The following is an 18,906-nucleotide window of genomic DNA, read 5'->3' as shown; positions in this document are numbered from 1 at the left end:
TCGCCTCTCAAACATGGAGGGAAACGGCGACCGCAGTAAACACAACCTCGCGCGGCTGCAGGCCGAATTTGAGCAGGAGAGGGAAGTTAAGTAAGTTATGTTTAAAACTATAAACACACAATCAAATTTATCCGCCGATTTTTTTTAAATTTCATTTTGTGATTCTGGCTTGTGATGACAGGGGACTGCTGGAAGCCTTTGTGTCTGACCTGCAGGGCAGCCTGGGTGAGCTCCAGGAAAGACTGCATGGTGTCGATGGTGAAGGTGAGCAAACTTTAGATTTTGTCAATGCTCTTTTAAAAAATATATTCACCATCAGCCGGATTCGACCCGGTCCCATTCACTCAGCATTGAATATGTGTCTAATGTGTTGTCCTCCTGTGTGGCCAGAAAATGAATGGAAGACAAGATATGAGACGCAGGTGGAATTGAGAGAGCAACTGGAGAGACAGATCTCGGTCGTCCACCAGAGGCTGGAGGATCTGCGCGGAAAGCCTATGGGTGAGTCCACAAGCACTGTCAAGAGTTTTACACAGGTGCTTTGACTATATTCTATTGCCATAAGTCTATGATAATAGCTAAAGATCTTCAGTTGCAGCTGGAAAAAATATTGCTCTCTAAAGGGCAGGTGTTGAAATGACGCAGGGAAAGTAAAACAAACAATGACGAGTGGGCTTGTGCATTTTTCAAGAATGTCTGCATAAATCATGACTAAAACTATTGTAATTCATTTTTGATGTATGGAATGATGTTTTCTAAGCAATCATCCCCAACAAATGTAACAACACAGACTAATAACCCAAGTTAATGACTCAACAAATGAGTGCAATTTGATTTGCTAATCACCTCCCCCTCCACAGTAAATCAACATGTTTTTTTTTTCAGAAAGAAAAAAAATTGCTATGAGTAATTTGGCAATTTGTGCATCTTTAAGTAACAGTAATTTAATTAGTTTTTATGAAGTGATCAAGAAATTACCAAAAACTCCTCAAGCTGCAAATAATTGAATAATTATGAATATGTGAATAAGAAAATTGAACTATATGTTTAAAAGCCCTTTGACTTATCTGGTGCTGGATTTGTTTCCTGAGCCCTTACAATATATAGATATAGTAACATCATATCATTATCTTTATTAGTAATCTATGCATAACTCACCCAGTCACTGACTCCTCAGTGTTGTTTTTCTCCACAGATCGATTGGCCTCTATCAGATCTTACGATGACATGTCAGTAGTGAGTGCAAAGTCCATAATTTCCCTTTTCCTGTTTATGTTTTTCGCACTTTTTTTAAAATTAATTTACTCTAATTTTCATGTGCTGCTTAATGAACGGATGACCCACGTTTAATCAAATACACACCAGCAGAGGGAGCCAGAGACACAGACACGACAAACAAAGCGGGCAGGTCAGAGAGGATTGTGCTAGCAGCTGGTTGCTGTCCTCTCATTGATACAAGCTGAATAAACTGTTTAATCACAGGATTTACAAACGGCGGTAGAGTAATGCACGACAATTACAATGCTCTAAGAGATACAAACACACACATGTGTGCATACAGTGGTGTGCACGCTGAGGAGTCGCATAATCCCGTTGAACAGTGTATGATTTGGTGCCTGAACCACCAGATGCTCATTAGTTTATCAAAGGAGTGCCTTTGTGATTGGGCCAGTGGGAAAGAAAACCTGATTATTTCTAGAGCCATGATTACGTGTGGAGTTGTTAGTGTTCCGTAAAACCTCTCAGAACAATATTGCCCCCTGCTTAATATCACGCTTGAACATTTCTAGTGTAGCATTTTGCATGGATAACACTTCTGGCACTACTGTGGAGAACACTGCTGTGCAATTGATGAATTCATTTGACAGATGATTGAAATGTAGAGTGCACTACCCGACGAAACCTTGTCAATAACACACTCAGACACACTGAGTGTACACTGCTATTGATGTATTTTTAATGCCGCATCGAGAAAGCCCACCGCCCACTGTGTCCTTCATTAAAACTGGCAAGGGCTGCTTATTTTAGAATATCGCAATAAACACAGATCTGTTTCATAACCCAGTTTTAGTTTTCAAATATCTCATATGCGAGTTGTTTGTATGGAAATCGTGTGGTGTTTTTGTGCTACTTCACTCATGAGTTGAACTCCAATCTGGCCCCACGCTGATGTACATCGAGACATCAGCAGTGAAACCGTTGTACACTGTTGTCTGTCTCAGGATTCACTGCACCAGCGCCTGAAGCTCTTGACTGATGAGAAGTCAGACCTACAGAGTCAGCTGATGGACTGCTGCCTCAAAATTGAACAGGAGGGAAAGGTGAGAGGATCAGCCTTCACACCACTGAAGACATCGCATAGTTAGAGGGGGTCGGTGTTTGGTATTAACGAGGAACAGTGTGCCTCATCAAGCTCTTGGTTTTTCAGGGAAGTTGTTGTCTTGGTTATGAATAATATATTAGAAACAAAGCATTCAAAAAAATCTGTCTTAGAGCTTAGCAGATGTTGAGCAGATATGGATGCTTGGGAATGAAAATTTCAGATAGTCATAATAAGCTGTTTTTCATCCTCTTTACAACACATCAGTATTATTTGTGAAAGAATAGAAATTATCGGTATTATGCAAAATGTGTCAATACACATGGTTGTATTACCTCCTCACTGACACCTAAGTTATATAATTGTCAACCAAATTAATAATGTCAAGCAAAGTTCTTCACCTCATATTCTTGCATAATCTAACAAAAGAAAGAAACACTGTGCTTTTCAGAGATCGACATTTGGGTCAGTCAATACCATAAAAGCAGTATTCTAATGCAGATCCTTGGCAGAGACATGCTGACATCACAATCTACATATCATCAGGCGGTGACATCTGAATACAAGAAACTGACTGCAGTCATATAAAATATCTCTGCAAAGTTTTCAGGTTAGCCAACATGAAAAAGGTAGGCACATACAGACATGTTCTTCATTAGTTTGGCACCTCAGTTTTTGTCTTTTTTTTTTTTTAATTCTGCTCAGCAGAGATATTTGTCCCATAAAAGGCTTTCTAAATACCATGTGCAGTCAGTCAGTAATCCTTTGTGTAATCCGTTGCTCGCGATTGATATATGTCCCAATACACATACACGTGCAACAAATACACAGCAAGTGTGAGCAGTTGGGCTCTGACAGACTATTTGAGAGTAAATATCTGAATTGATGTTTTTTTTTCTTTCAAATATCAGGCATTTCATAAAGCCAATGATGAGCGGCGAGCATACCTTGCAGAAATTGCGAAGGTAAGCGTAAACCCAAGTCAACGCAAATCGCTCAAATCCCGAGAGCGGCTTTTGAACCTATATCACCTCATTTGCATTAAACTTTGTCAAGAGGAATTACTTCTGTGGTGAAGTGTTGGTAAAGAACAATGCTGTGGTGAGAGACGAATAGTTTGCTCCCCATTTCCTCTCTCTTCAGCACAGCCACATTTCTCAGTCATTCTCTGGAGATGTTCAGTTTTAATATACAATAGGTGACGCCAACAAAAAAAAACTGAATCAAGGACTTTTCTTGTTTTGCATCATTGTTTCCTGCAAGGCGGAACCACGTGCAACGAAACCATGGCTTTTTTTCCCCCTTTTTCAGTAATTGCTCAAATTGTCTACTGTCACAGCTTCCCTCAACGCTTGACGTCCAGAGACAACGTCACTCCACCCAGGCGCCGAGGGCGCTGGACAGCAAGCAGAGGTCAGTGACACTTGGTGCCTGCAGATTATTCTCGAGTTAAGTTTGTCACATAAGCGACGGCTTGGTTAGTGTTGGCGTAAAATGCTGCGAGCAGTAGAAGCTCCGTATTTCTACATATTTCTACATATCTTACTGCGCAAAACAAAAGCTGATTGGAATTTGGTCTATGTTTAGGTTTACAGTCAAATTCTAAACACTTATTTGGATGTAAGAATATGTTTTACCATATCTTAAGAATTCATATAGTAATTATAGCTAAATTCCTCAAAATATTTAATAGGGTAGGTGACAGCATATATTGTCCTGCGGTTTTAAATTCTAAATACATTTCTAGACACTGTGCCAAATAGTATATCGTGAGCCAATGGAAGTCATGCTGTCAGAGTGTTGTGAATGGTTTGGATTTTGAAAGGTAGGATCCACACGCAGATACAAGATTCTGCACCAAGACAGACTGGGTTCGAAACGGCAAGTTTACTTTGACCAATGAACACGTTCACATGACTGGGTAGAGGGATGCAGGGCAGGAACAGGCAACTAGGAAGGCGTTAGCATACACCGATGAGGGAGGGACCCAGTCGGGGACGGGCGACTAAGCGGAGGGCTCTTGCACACATCGATGAGGGGGAGAGACCCGGTCGGGGGCGGGCGGTGCTAGCGTACACCAAGGAAGAAAGCCCAGTTGGGTCACGGGCGGCCAGGCAAGAGGCGCTAGCGTACACCGACGAGGGAGGAAATCCGGTGAGAAAGAGGAACGCTGGTCTGAATCCGGAACGCTGGGCAGAAACAGGAACGGTGGGCAGGAACAGGAAGACTGGTCAGGTCACGGGCGGCTAGGTGAACGGCACTAGCATACATGGATGTGGAAGGTGGAGGCCTGGCAGTACGCACGGGTTTACCAGAGGGGAATTGGGGAAGACCGGGGGGAAATTGATGAATGACCCGGCAACCAGTCAGGCACAAAGCTCTGGCACATGCGTGCCGCCACGAGCCCAACCCTGGTAGAATAATCTGGATACTTCACCTATGTTTTTGCTGTTATATTATATTTTAGGGTGTAATAGGTATTTTTACCTACTATTTTTTAAGGTTTGAAAATAGCCTTTTTTTTTAATGCCACAGCTAGTTATAGGCGCCTGCTTTGGCCAGCGCTTGAGCTGGTATTAGACGCTTACTTCAATCTGTGCACTTCAAAATAAATTGTCCCGATATTCCTTATGTCATAATCATATACTGTCCTTTCATCTATGTTATATAGAGGGAGGCAGACCAGCAGGAAATCAGAGGCGGATTCCAAGAAAGGAAAAGAGAGACAGGAGGGAGGAGGAGTGTGTGGGAAAGGAGGAGATGGTGGCAGCGGCGTTGTAGCAGAGAGAAGAGAGAAGAAACCTCAGGATGGAAGCAGGTTGCCCACTCTAAACTATTCCCTAAAACATAACTCCTAAAGCAAATGTGGTAATTACTGGACCTTCCATTTCTTTTATTCCGTCCTTTGAAAATGAGGATTAATTTATATTTCCATTGCCAGAGCGCAGCATGTCCTCTGGTGTTTTCACAGAAATAATGAGGTGCCAAGCTGTTTCTTCAGTTTACCATTATTGACAGATTCCGTGTCGCAATACAGAGATGTCACACTTCCAGAGGCCCTGGATGATTATTTTATTCCTTGTTTATTTCTTTCAACAAGCAGAGTACTTTTAAAAGAAGTTTATGAGGGAGGAATATTGCAGGTTTTCACTGCCGTCAACTTGTTTCAAAGCCTGCTGAGTCTGACATTTCTAGCATCACAGTAATTTTCTTTTAAAGCGCCTCCTACGACTCGCATTACATGAACGGCTGCGCCGCTCTCTCCGCATGTAGATAATTCTCTGAGCAACCGGCCTCCTCAATCCCACCTACTGACCGCCTTTATGATTGTTGATGTAAGAAATCTGTGCACCGCGAGATGCCGCGGTGGATACAAGGATTTCAAAAGGCTGTTTTTGGTGTGGAGGCGGGGTCCAGATCTTATCAGTCTTAAAAATACTGGAATAAAACCTCTAATTAAAGAGAAATTATGGTCTTAAAGCGTAGACCAGAATGTGTTTTCGCTTATGGCTTTGGACTGCAAGCTCACTGACATTAGAGCAGGACTATATATTGATAAATATCACATTTTGTTAAATGGTCCCTTCCTTTTTTTTCAAGCTGTCAGAATATGTTTTCATTATTTTACAGGGAACTTTTACCCATGGATTAGCATCTGGTGTCGAATTTAGCCAACTCTGAGTGAAAAATACACTTTGCTCCCATCAATACATATTGATCCAAGTCCTTTGGGATGTGCTTGACTATCATCCAATCATTGGAGGCCCCACTTCACAGTTAAAATGGCTAAAGGGGGCCTGTACCAGATGCCACAGCTGAAACCAGCTCCCCCTCCCTATCAGGGCTGATCTGATGACAAAGGAGAGGCCCATATATTAATAGGCAGGATGTCATGCTGTTTTGGCTGATTGAGATTGGAGAACACACACACACACACACATAAATATATATCTTATTCTATCTTTCAAACTGATGGACTTAATTGACAACTCATGTTAGTTACATGCACACACATACACACGTGGCAGTCATGACCTCTGCAAAGTAAATCCCTGCCATTCAATTGGCCTAGCATAGTTAACTCTTGCCCTGACTGACCAACACCCTTGCAATTTCCTCTGCACATCACATGGAATGAAATGAAATATGCTCTCTAGTTGAGTTTGATTGCCTAAGACATAAATAACTAAGCTTTTCATCTCTCCATACAGAAGCCAATTGGATTCCAGGAAATTGCTCAGTCATGCATCAGCAGACCCATTACCTCTACAGGCCATTTCAGCCATATTATTACTTTTAGGGGTGCACCATTTCCAGACCATCTAAATCTGGTCTGTAATGCATCTGCTGCAGTGCTGTTACAGGCGAGGATCAAAGAATTGTAGTTGGGTGTACGCTTGACTACTTTGAGAGATTAAGGTTCATTCAGTCAGTGTTGTACACATGTATTTTCACAAATCAATCATGCTTCACCTGTAGAACATTGCAAATACATCTATTCACAGTAATAGCGTGTTTCTTTCCTATGTGAATACACGTGGATGTAGGGTGCAGAGTCTAAGACTCCAAAATTGGAAATGAGACCGTGGCCCTTCTTTAAATCCTTGACCTGCCGCCGTCCTCCATCTTCCTCGTTCTCGTGGAAAGATGCAACATCTGCCCTGTTTCCCCAGGATTAATTTAGACGGGAGCAACACACCAACCCTCAGTTTGTGACGCACAACGGGTCCCTGTGTTCACCCTCCCAAAATAGCAACCTCCGCATGAGGGGGGGGAATTATCTCTCCGTCACTATGAGACACTTTGATATGAAATGCAAATTTGGTATTTCCAAAATTAAAAATGACTGGTGCGAGGTGGATAAAACCGTCAGGCTCGGAAAATATTTCCATCTCAAGGTCATGAATACATTCAGAGCTTAGAGTCCCTAAATCAAAAGCTGTTCACGATGAAAATGGTTAAAATAAGTTTCATCATCACCGGCACGGATAATTGCCGGCGTGCACACAAATACACACGCACACACACTCGGTTCATCGGGAAGTGATATGAGAGTGTATTGGGTGTCCTCCTGGGGCCGAGATATAGGTCAGTCGTCTTTATTGCCGCCGTTGCAGAGAGTTCATTTCAAGCCATCTCGTACAAGAGAGCTCATGGGAAGAAACAGGCTTAAGATAAGGAGGAAGAGGACTCCCCTCTCACGTTCTTCTTCTTGGAGCCCTCTTGTTATTATGCCAAAATCATTTATACCTTTAATCCCTGCTGAGTCTTTAAAGAGGGATTTGGGAAACTCATGCTTATCGTGCCATATTTTCCTCCCCTCCATGAGACACACTTCATGGTTGGAATGCCCCAGCTACCTCCAGGTTATCTATTATATAAAATGTCATGTTATGGAAGATCATTTGGGGTTTTACATAACTGAACTGTGACAGTCAACACTTTCGTTTACATATTATCATACAGTAAAAATGAATGACAGTTAATGATAATCAAACCGACGTGTTCAGTAGCAGTTCCACGAAAAGTGCTCATGTTATTATTACTGTATTAATGTTCTCTAATTCTAGCAAATATGAAAACCTGCATCCACCTGTGGGTGGAAATTGTGTAATCATTGGAAAACAAACCAAACACTTACCCCTACACTGAGACAGCAGCAAACTTCATGACATAAAGGTTAATATCATCCTTATGAGCCATGTGCTTCTAATAGTATTGTAATTAACAGGCTAAACCTCAAATGTAAAGTCATTTTAAATGGTTCACAGAACAAAACTGAAAACGGTCTCAATAGAGATTAGTAGGCTACAGTTTTTAATAATAATGATACATTTTTTTTATTCATTATAATAATATAAGTAATAAACTATTCATAAAATGCAAATGGATTAAAAAAACACCTTCAAATGTCCATAATTTGTTTAGATCTCATATTCACTATTCTATAAATATAATTTTCATTGTGTGTGTGTGTGTGTGTGTGTGTGTGTGTGTGTGTTGATATCTCTGTTTGTCATAGGTTATGCCACCCCCTTTATAATGTGGGAATTCGTATAACTGCTGGTTGGAATCAACTGCTGTGAATGAAATCTATCTATCTATCTATCTATCTATCTATCTATCTATCTATCTATCTATCTATCTATCTATCTATCTATCTACCTACCTACCTACCTACCCACCCACCCACCCACCCACCCACCCATCCATCCATCCATCCATCCATCCATCCATCCATCCATCCATCCATCCATCCATCCATCCGGCCAGCAAAACGTTGTGTGGCTTTGAGAAGCTGAAAAACATTGAAATTGTGTTTCTTTCCGTTTTGAACGGGTTCATGCATGAAAGAAAAGTACATTTGACAGTAAACTGGACCGCAAGCGAAGATAGTGGCTTTTAGAGAAAAGATGGGAACGTAACAAACAAAGGTGGGACGGAGCTCCCCGGGGGCCCCCGAGGGCCAGAGGTGCGGCGCAGCATCCTAATGACGGCTGGGGTCCGCCGGGGGGAAATCACGACCAAGTGACGTGGAATAGGAGGAGGAGGAGGAGGAGAATGGGAGGGGAAGCAGCTGCTTCTCAGTTCGTTTCCAGCTTTCCCTGCGCTTCCTTCACACTCCCACACACGCTTCAACATCGGCCACACACACACACACACAAACACACACACACACACACACACACACTGGTGTCAGGTGGTGGAAGCGCACCGACCCAACAACAAAGGGGGCCGAGCGGCGCGGCGGTGGGCGGGGAGGGGGACCCGCTGCTGCTGCCGGGACCGGATCGCACGGCTCTTCGGCGGCTTCCCGACGCGGAGGTGACCGTCACGGAGGCGCTGATCGCCCGCGGAGGTGAGACGAGAACCCCACCCCCCACGCAAAGTCTACCCGCGGTCACGTGATTACCGTCTTAACGCCCCCTATCTCTAGGTGGAAAGTTTTTGTTTATTTATTTTTTTTATTTTCTCCCGTTTTTAATCGTATCCTCTTTTTTTTCAATCGGGCCAATGAGGGAGAAAAAAAAACGATAGCCATTAATCGATGTATCGATCGATCAGTGCGTGGGTTGGAGACGCACGCCGTGCGCTGCGCGGCTTAGGGAACTTAAGCTGTCCTTAAGGGCTTATTTCCAGAAGCAGCACCGGACGGCTTCACCCACTGCGTGGAAAAAAAAAAAAACTTTTCACTTTTCCTCTCCAGCCCTTTTTCATTCATCCATCCGTCTATTCTGCGTGTCGCCTCGCAGACAGAAAACCGGCGCGTCCACGCAGTGTCCACGCAGCGTCCACGCAGCGACATGGAGATGGAGCACTTCGACGAGCGGGACAAGGGTCAGAGAAACGGCCGCTCCGGCTCCAGGGTGAACGGGCTGCAGAGCCCCACGCACAGCGCCCACTGCAGCCTGTTCCGGACCCGCACCCTGAAGACCCTGAGCGCCGAAAAAAGAGCCAAGAAGGTGCGCTTCTACCGCAACGGCGACCGCTACTTCAACGGGATCGTGTACGCCATCTCCGCCGACCGCTTCCGGACCTTCGACGCTCTGCTGGCCGACCTGACGCGCTCCCTGTCCGACAATGTCAACCTGCCGCAGGGCGTCCGAACCATCTACACCCTGGACGGCTCCAGGAGGATCACCAGCATCGAGCAGCTGGTGGAAGGTAAACAAAGCATTAGCCCTGATGATGGCTTTTTTTTTCTTTCTTTTTTTTTTTTTTTAATTGTAGTAAAAGACGCTCTCTCTCACCCTTTACACATTTACATGAATTTCTATTGCAGGCTTGTTTTGTTTTGTTTTTGCCCAATTACGTAAAATATTATATTGTTATTGTTACATTGCAGTAAACAATATTGGTGCACGAGGACAAAAAAGGAAAGTGACAGGGTTTTCATATGAGACCTTCTATGCGTTGTGACCCTTTTAAACTTAAATCATATCTGTAGCTATTTAATTTGAATTTAGAGTTTTCTATTGCAGTTTTTCTTACTTTAAAGATGCCTCTCTCTCTCTCTCTCTCTCTCTCTCTCTCTCTCTGTCCCTCTCTCTTTGACACACACACACACACACACACACACACACACACACACACACACACACATACGCACATTCATTAAGCTCATGTTAGTAAACCCAACTCGCAAAATCACATATTTGATCATTGTGAAATGTGAAACTTACAAAGGGATACGCATAAATATATATATATACATATATTGAAATATTGAAATAGTGTGTTGCTCTGACATGAATAAATTAGTACCTTAAAAACCTTTTATCTTGGTTATTTTCAAATCTCTTTTCCTTTGTCCATTTAATAGTATTAAGATCCATGTGAAATATGTGTGAAATTAGAAATGCTTTACCCTGAAAAGGTAAAATCAGCATAGTTTTACTCCTAAAGGTCAACGAACAGCTTCTTTATGATCGACAAATAAGCCAAATTGAAATGCAACTTTGCTTTGGGAGACAAGTCACAGGTGCATGTGCTCCGACTGACTTTCTACGAATCTGTCTGCCAAATTCTGAATGAATGAATAAATATTTGTGTGACAAAACCATTTGTAAGCTCACGAGTGACACTGGAGAGAAGCAGGAAGTTTGTGCGATATTGTTTTTCAAACATGGATACCATCCCTCAGCATGATGAAAAAAAACGTTATTTCTCCTGTCGCAACATTTTATTTCATTATTTTGCCCATGGAAGCGGGAAACAGTTATCCATGTCTTGATGTTGACTCCGTCGTTGTTGTTGTCTTCCCACAGGTGACAGCTACGTGTGCAGCTCCATTGAAGCTTACAAAAAGGTGGATTACACGAAAAACGTGAATCCCAACTGGTCGGTGAACGTCAAGGCATCGGCGGCGTCTTCGCGCGGGCCTCCCTCACTGGCCAGCGCCAAAGCCGGGAATCCGGAGAGCCGCGAGAACAAGGAGTTCATACGTCCGAAGCTGGTGACGGTGGTGCGGAGCGGGGTGAAGCCGCGCAAGGCGGTGAGGATCCTGCTCAACAAGAAGACGGCCCATTCCTACGAGCAAGTCCTGACCGACATCACCGACGCCATCAAGCTCGACTCCGGGGTGGTGAAGAAGATCTACACGCTGGAGGGCAAACTGGTGAGAAGACTTTTCATTGGTTAAAGAGCTGTTATCTTCCACCGAAGCATCTTTAAATGAAACTTTTCTGATATTTTCATGGGCATAATCAGGCCACTTGTCCCCCACTGGGTTATATCTTGAAGATTTTTTTTTTACTTCTTTCTCACTCATGGAAGATTTGTGGATTATTTTAGGTTGCGTTTCAGGCGTTTCAGGCATTCGTTCATTCATCATCCGTACTGTTTATCTTGCACTGGAGCCTCTCGCGGCTGTCATTGGGCGAGAGGCGGCTGCCAGTTGATCACAGAGCAACACATAGAAACATGCAAACATTCGCCTCCTCAATCACACATCTGGGCAATTTTGGGTCTCAAGTGATCCTCCTGCATGTTTTTGGACTGTGGGAGGAAGTTAGAGAATCCGCTGGAAACCCACGCAGACACAAAGAAAGCATGAATACTCCCTTTTTGAATCAAGCCAGGGATGATCTTGCTGTGAGGGGGGGAAGCACCAAAAACTGCACCAATGACGCAGATGATTAATGCATGTGCGAAAAGCACAATAACCAAAAAACATGCCACTCAACTTTCTTGAAAGCGGTATAATGAGTGGATACATATAGTCGTGGGGTTTGTTTTTCGCAGACTTGTGGATTTGAAGTCTGTGCCGCTCCTAGTCGAAGGAGAAGGGAAAGATTCTCCGAGCCAAACGCGAGACCAGGACGCCTGAATATTTAATGACGCCACTCTCGTTTCTCTTCCTTTTAATGAATGGTGAACATTTCACGCCCCCCCCCCCCCCCCTCCATCTTTGCCACCGCGAAGAGAACGGGGCGACAAAGAGTTAGAGAGGTCGACGGAAGGTAAAGACGAGAGGAATTTGTGAATGGAGTCTGGGTTGTCACCCACGCCGTGGTGATGCCTGCCAGTGCCCTGCCTCCGAACGCAGAAATAGAATTGAATCAGAGCCCCCTTGATAGTCCGCCCACCTATCCAGCTCCTTCTCTCAGCTGTGGAGAATCTATAAAAAACCCGGCTCTATATCCACACATCTATAGTAGGTATTACGCATACTGTCGTGCATGCGTTCCATTTAACTAAATATCCGCAGAAATCTTTCAGATGCTGGTTGCGCTCGTGGCATCCTTGAGCTTTCTCTCCTCCGTTCTCTCCTTCTCCTTGCTCGACCGTCCCCCTTCCGCCCCCTTCACCTCTCTTCAGGTCACATTGTCGCTCCCAAGTTGTCATACGGAGGGGGAAAAGACACACTTTTACACCGCCGGCTCCGCCGGAGTAACACAATTAGTGTAAGACAGTTGAATGTCACGGCCGCCTTGACATTTTCTTAGATCTTCCATTTGGGTCTGGCTCCAGGCCCGAGGCCAGGATGTACTGACCAAATGGGACGTTAGAAATTGTAAGTCAGCCGGTTATCGTCCCATTGTTGCTTTTTGACTGCGTGGTAATGCCATCATACATTGTTTTTCTGTGTTTTTATACAGTGTGGCTTGAAACAAATCAATCTAGGTCAAATAAACAGGTCACCGTCTGCATTGATCTGGTGGCAGATTTAATGAAATTCACTCAGTTGTTAAAAAGGACATGCAAGCCTGGTGGGAAATGGCCATTCGCTTCACTCTCCAAAAGTGAGAAAATAGTTCCATCACTGTAATTTTACCTTTCAATCCCAGTCCGCCTCCATCAAAAGCCATCAAAAAGACATTCTGGCAATTTCAAAACACACATCGATACAAGTTGCAACTCACGCTTTCATCACATAATGAAATTAATGAGACAGAAATGGATATAAAGTTGGAACCACTTAATATCCCAGCGCTGCCGGGCACGGCAATTTAATGCAGCGCATGTGCCAGTAAAAGGTTTGCTTCATAAAACTTTTTACTCTAAATGGATCTGCGGTCCAATTGGGCATCGCAAAGATGCAACACAGCTGTTTGGGGATTTCAAATTGTGTAAGAATCATCATCGCGCTGCTTTTTAAATTCTTTTTTTTATTTTTCATTACTATTATATAAGCGAAAAAAACTATTATATGACCATGACAAGTTGTGTGTGGAAAGGCAATAATAGACCCGCATTCCACTGCTGGGAATGTTTGCAAATTCAAAGGATTCTCAGCCGTTGAAAGAGAGATGCTGCAGAGACGACTGCTTAAACAAACAAAATATAGCAAACGGTGCCGGGATCATTAAGTCAATTGACACAATGAGATTATTCTAATTCTTTCTCTCCTCATTTCCCTCTGGGGATCATTAAATTGCAGAAAATAGAATTAGGAGCGAATGTTTTGCAAAACATCGCAAACTCGGACAAGGACATGTCTCACCTCGGCTCCCGGGGAAGCGCGGCACAAGTCCCAAACATATCCGTCTCGGAAATGGGAATCCTCCTTCAGAGGGGCTGTTTCTGGGGAAAGAAACTGCATTTACTAACAAGCTTTTATGTGGACCGCGATGAGTAGTTTTGCTGTTTTTCCCTAATAGAACATAGAGAGATTTGACAAACAAAACCACCGAGCCCTCGCTCTCTTCCTGGTGTTGCTGGTAGTAAACATGATTGATAGTTTAAGAGGATTTTTTGCATTAATTTTCATTTTTATTCATTATTTTGGAGGGTCTGTTCTTTCATCCAGTTTTGAAGGTTAAAAGTCCATGGGCTGGCATGGGTGTGTCATCTGTGCGTCTGAAGCCCCAGCAGCTCATTTAATGATCCACTGTTAAACCGGCGTGGTTTCCTGATCTGACCTGCTGTTCGAGATCAGCGCCGGCCAATAAAATCCCGCGATCAGGTTTTCCTTGAGAAACCTCCTGTTAAGGATTACTGTAACGCTTTTGCACAATGCTATCTAACTCAGTGGTTGCCACTGGTTACGGTTATCTTGGAGATTACACAATAAATGCTGCTCTCGCCCAGTTCTTTCCTATTGGGTGTAAGACTATTATGGTTATGCTATTTTTAGACACTATTGATTGGACCTCCAGGCATGGCAACACACTCTCTGCCAATTTGGCGGCGTTGAGTGCAGAACCAAGTCACCCCTGCCATTTATGTGTGTAAATGTGTTTGTGAACATGGTTTCTGGTCATGGAATTTAGAGGACAAGAGGAAGGAGGAGCGTCCTTGTGGTTGACAGGAACACTTGCACCAAACCCAAATGACCTCCCGCCTCTCAGGCCAAAGATCCCAGAAATGCGGGGATAAGCAGTAAATCTAAGTCCGTCTTGAAATGTGTTTAATCCATTTTAACTAGACTATTATAGTGATATTGGGGCTCTTTGGGTCATAGGGGATATATTTAAAGCCTAAGGACAAAGCCTGGATTTATTTCTCGAGATGCAAATAATATGGTAACTCATTTTAACCAGTTTATAGTTATTTACGCTCTAAATAACGTTACAAATTATACATTTGCAAAATTGAAAATGATTGAGAAAAGAATGTCTACATGGGCTGTATCGGAATAAAATATGAGGAAATATACATATGGCGGATTGGAAATCCAATTAAGAAAGTATTCGCTAATGATGATTGGATGCCAGTTACATGAGGAACGTGAAGAGTGCGCGAACTATAATTACTGGAGTTTCTCTCTGAGGTAAGGTTACTGAAAAGGTGGAGTGGAGTTGCAGCTGTGACTCTGTGCACGTTGCTCTTTGCATGTCTGCTTTCCGGTTTCCAGTATGGGTGTTTTTAGCTGAGTTGTGTCTGTGGCTGAGCCTCTCCCTGAAGTGGGTTTCTGTACCCGGCTCCCGGTGACGTCGATTTCCCAGCAGAGCCCAGAGAGAGGGCATCTGGGAAACAGGAGCTCAGCTCTTTGCCTTCATTAACCCTTGTAATGAGGCCAGAGACAGTAGGCCAGGATGTACATCTACATCTGAATTTCCTGCACTCTTTCGCCAATAATTCAAAGGCTGTAGCATTTAAATGACAATGTGTTCATTTTTTTCTCATTTGTCCAATCCAATCGTAAGAGCACCGTGATAAGCGGCGATGAAAGTATTGAAACTATATATGGATAGAATTAGTAGGTGCGACTGTATGTCGGGCAAATGAGTGAGCAATTGACTTGTTGACTGGCAGCGCCGTCAGACATGTTTGACATTGGTGTTGCATCATAGCAGCTCCATTTGCGACATCACAAGAAGAAGCGACGCGACAAAACACAGCAATGCATTCAACATCACAACCACACAAGATAATATAATATGTATAATATTCACTATTGACCGCTACACAAATGAGTGCTTTGTTTAAATGCGAATGAATCTCAAAGACTTGAAACTACTTGTTTGAATGAATTGTCTCTGGCATGCTTTGGCTTTAACAATGGTGTGGACGGCCTGCCCTCAGAACGACATTTTGGCCCCCTGTGGCTGCTGTTGGGAGGACCGGATTGTAGACAAAGGATTGTGACTTTTTTTGTTATACAGCAGTTCATTTAATTGCTTGGTTTGCAGTAGATTCTATATTAGTTTGGCTAATTGACTAGGTTTTCAGTCTAAAACAGACCTGGGCATTTTACGGCCCGTGGGGCACATCCGTCCCGTTTTACGTTTTTATCCGGCTCCCAAAACCATTGTCTTTGAATATTTTAATAAGTATTTTCAATCGATATTGAATTTAGAAACTCCTTATTTTTTCCTTTTGTTTAATTTTGTACAGATGATTCCATACAGAATAATGTCGGTACATTTATATGATCATTAATGACATTGAAGTTGAAATAAAATACCCCAAAATGTAAATAACAAAATTTGCAATTTTCATTTAGTTTAATCTAAATGATATCTAGTTGGCCCGCGCATAAAACTTTAATCAGAAACGTGGCCTATCGGTCAAAATAATTGCCCGCCCCTGGTCTAAACAGACTGTATCATCAACACTTGCATTCAATGCAAAGTTTTGCATTTGAGACTGGATCTATACGTTCGGCGGCGCCTCTCTGTATTATATCTCTGGTAGTCCTTGGGGAGAACAGGCAAAATAATATGATAACAGCGGAACGGAGACAGTATGTCTGACTGTAACGTCTCGGTGACAATCCGATACGCCCCACGCGAGATGCCCGCTCCACCGCCATCGTTTCGGATCTCATATTTCTGCCTGTAACACGAGCCCTCGGGTAAGAAAGACTTCACCCCCACCACTTTATTGTTTCCTTTCTGTTCGGTCGACCGGATCTTCGTATTTCTCGGTAAACTCTTCACCTTGGGACGGAGCCTGTGATGATTTGCCGGTTGCCTAGGGAACACACTCATCTGCAGGGATTTTACACGGTAGCGCAAAGCGTGATGTCGCTGTTGGATTGATCTGATCAAGAAGTTAGACGACCCATAAGTGGCTTAGGACACGGACATGGCTGGCCTATTAATACATCTAAGCTCTGTTTACACACACAGACACGCAGACACACACACCATTATGTTGGACCCCAGCTGCTAGCCTAGAGCCTTGCAAGGCTCATGCATAGTTAAGCACGGGTAGTGACACACACTCTTTTAAATGGACTTATGCAGATTGCTGCTTATGCTTCACTAGCCATTAACTGTAAGCAATTACCAGCCAGACCATGAAGTGGTGCCACTGACCCCCCGTGTTCGGTTGCATTCTGTTTTTGTGTATGTCATTAATGAGCCCTCTTCGTGCACCGCTTGGAAATCATAATATGAAGGTCAATCCATTCATTTGGGATAAGGAATATATGTCATGTGCTTCTAATATCCAGCATGAGCTCACGCAGGAACAGATTGCTTGTGAAATTACCTGTAAATGGGACAAAATATACAGATATCTGGTCTTAAATGCCACTCGGTCGAATTTTTGATTGCACCGCCCCACCCCCGCTCCCACTCACACCCCCAGCTCATGTTTTCAATTGTCGAGTGTTGCTTGTAATGTCAGGATGACTCGTCCTGCTGGTAGGACTCCATTGGACCCGTCTCAGAAAGAAAGAATTTTTGAAAATAATTCATGCGCGTTATCCTTCACATTTGTATATACACTGCTCAAAAAAATAAAGGGAACACTTAAAAAACACATCCTAGATCTAAATGAATGAAATATTCTTATGAAATACTTTGGTCTTTACACCGTTGAATGTGCCGACAACAAAATCACACAAAAATGATCAATGGAAATCAATTGTATCAACCCATGGAGGTCTGGATTAGGAATCACACTCAAAATTAAAGAGTCAAAACAAACTCCAGGCTGATCCAACTTTGATGTAATGTCCTTAAAACAAGTCCAAATGAATCTGTGTTGCTTCCTGAGTGGACACTATGATTTCACAGAAGTGTGATTGACTTGGAGTTACATTGTGTTGTTCAAGTGTTCCCTTTATTTTTTTGAGCAGTATATATAGCTGAGAGGAAATTTATATTTTACATCAGTCAGCAGATACTGATTAAATAGCCTATTGAGGTTATGATTCACACAGTCCAACTCTCCCGACAGAGGAGCTCTGCGCCATCGCCGTGCCCCTCATTTGGTTCGAAAACTAGTTCTTGCCGCGTGTTTGCTTCCCAACTCCCGATGCGTCATAATTCCACATCATTATCTAACAACACGGAAAATGCTCCTGTCATAACATGTACGTGAGCAAGTTCTGGACTCATCAGAATGCGCATTTAAATTTTTGAATTCCACAGACAAATATTCCCTGTGCTAATTTCCCTTTCTGTTTTTTTTTTTTTTATATCCAGGTAAATCACAACTGCAAATAAGCCCACAAGTTTGGGGCACATCACATAAACACTTGTTTTATTCATCTATTCATCTATTCATTTATTTATTCAGCACTTGGATTAGAGACAAACAGAACACATTTAATTTGTAGTTTTTAAACCTAAATGGGTAAATGCTTACTCATCATAACAAACATTTCACAAGTTACTTCAGAGTCCTTTTTTTTTTTTATTACTGTATTCTTACGAAACAGCTATTTTCATTTTTCTAATCTCCCCGCCGCTGCGATGTGCTCCCGGGCTTTCACGGACGCTTCGAGGTTAAATGTAGAAGACTGTGGATGAACACATTGTTCACTCTGCAGTGCAGCTCTCACTTCTCCAACCGCATTGCCGGCCCGTTCTTTTTCTTGCTGGCAAGGCTGAAGAGCTTTTAATATCCTTTAATCTCCCTCTTACGTTTCCCTCTGCAGCGCCCCTTTTGTCTCTGTCTCACAGTAACTTTTCATTTTCACTACCTGGACTGTTTTTCGCTCGCATACTTTTACCTCTTTTCATGCAATTTTTTTCTTTTCTCCTCTCCATCGACACGTTTGCCCTCGTCCTTCGGCTTGTCCTCGATTCCTCCGAACTTAACTCTCTCAGCTTGCCGTGCTCTGTTCATCTCAGCCCGCCTATGGCTTTCCGTCAACATCTTTTTGTACGGCTATTTAAGCCTCATTTAATTATCACACACTGCATGTGCTCCTAAATTCAAAATCTGCGACATATGGTGTCTGC

General features: G+C 43.1%; 2 protein-coding genes across 5 annotated transcripts in view; both read left to right on the top strand.

The window, feature by feature from the left end:
- The first annotated feature begins 11 nt into the window (after nt 1–11).
- On the top strand, nt 12–5,741 carry ccdc169 (coiled-coil domain containing 169). Its single transcript, XM_086177146.1, has 8 exons — nt 12–90; nt 182–264; nt 391–501; nt 1,196–1,236; nt 2,223–2,321; nt 3,232–3,285; nt 3,660–3,733; nt 4,992–5,741. Exons 1-8 carry the CDS (start codon nt 14–16, stop codon nt 5,176–5,178), a joined length of 726 nt encoding a protein of 241 aa, XP_086033272.1. The 5' UTR covers nt 12–13; the 3' UTR covers nt 5,179–5,741.
- Nucleotides 5,742–9,048: 3,307 nt separating this feature from the next.
- dclk1a (doublecortin-like kinase 1a) overlaps nt 9,049–18,906 on the top strand; it is a 51,997-nt gene continuing 42,139 nt past the window's right edge. For 2 of the 4 annotated variants that reach the window (XM_086176777.1, XM_086176774.1), the window contains exons 1-3: nt 9,049–9,179; nt 9,574–9,985; nt 11,089–11,438. In XM_086176777.1, the coding sequence (XP_086032903.1) occupies nt 9,625–9,985; nt 11,089–11,438 (711 nt within the window). In that variant the 5' untranslated portion in view covers nt 9,049–9,179; nt 9,574–9,624. Of the gene's footprint in view, nt 9,180–9,503; nt 9,986–11,088; nt 11,439–18,906 lie in introns of those variants that run through there. The other 2 variants (XM_086176776.1, XM_086176775.1) reach the window with 2 other exon arrangements.

This window comes from Fistularia commersonii, chromosome 29 (assembly GCF_037954325.1).
Source record: "Fistularia commersonii isolate RoL2024-O1a breed Wild chromosome 29, RoL_Fcom_v1.0, whole genome shotgun sequence".
In the NCBI taxonomy this organism is placed as follows: Eukaryota; Metazoa; Chordata; class Actinopteri; order Syngnathiformes; family Fistulariidae; genus Fistularia; species Fistularia commersonii.
Note: the sequence above shows the minus strand (reverse complement) of the source record. Positions and strands in the feature narration are given on the sequence as shown.

Excerpts from the sequence above, each read along its gene's own strand:
- ccdc169 (XM_086177146.1), top strand. The coding sequence starts at position 14 with ATGGAGGGAAACGGCGACCGCAGTAAACACAACCTCGCGCGGCTGCAG. Across the intron at positions 91-181 it reads GAGCAGGAGAGGGAAGTTAA|GGGACTGCTGGAAGCCTTTG; the intron begins GTAAGTTATGTT and ends TTGTGATGACAG. Across the intron at positions 1,237-2,222 it reads CTTACGATGACATGTCAGTA|GATTCACTGCACCAGCGCCT; the intron begins GTGAGTGCAAAG and ends TGTCTGTCTCAG.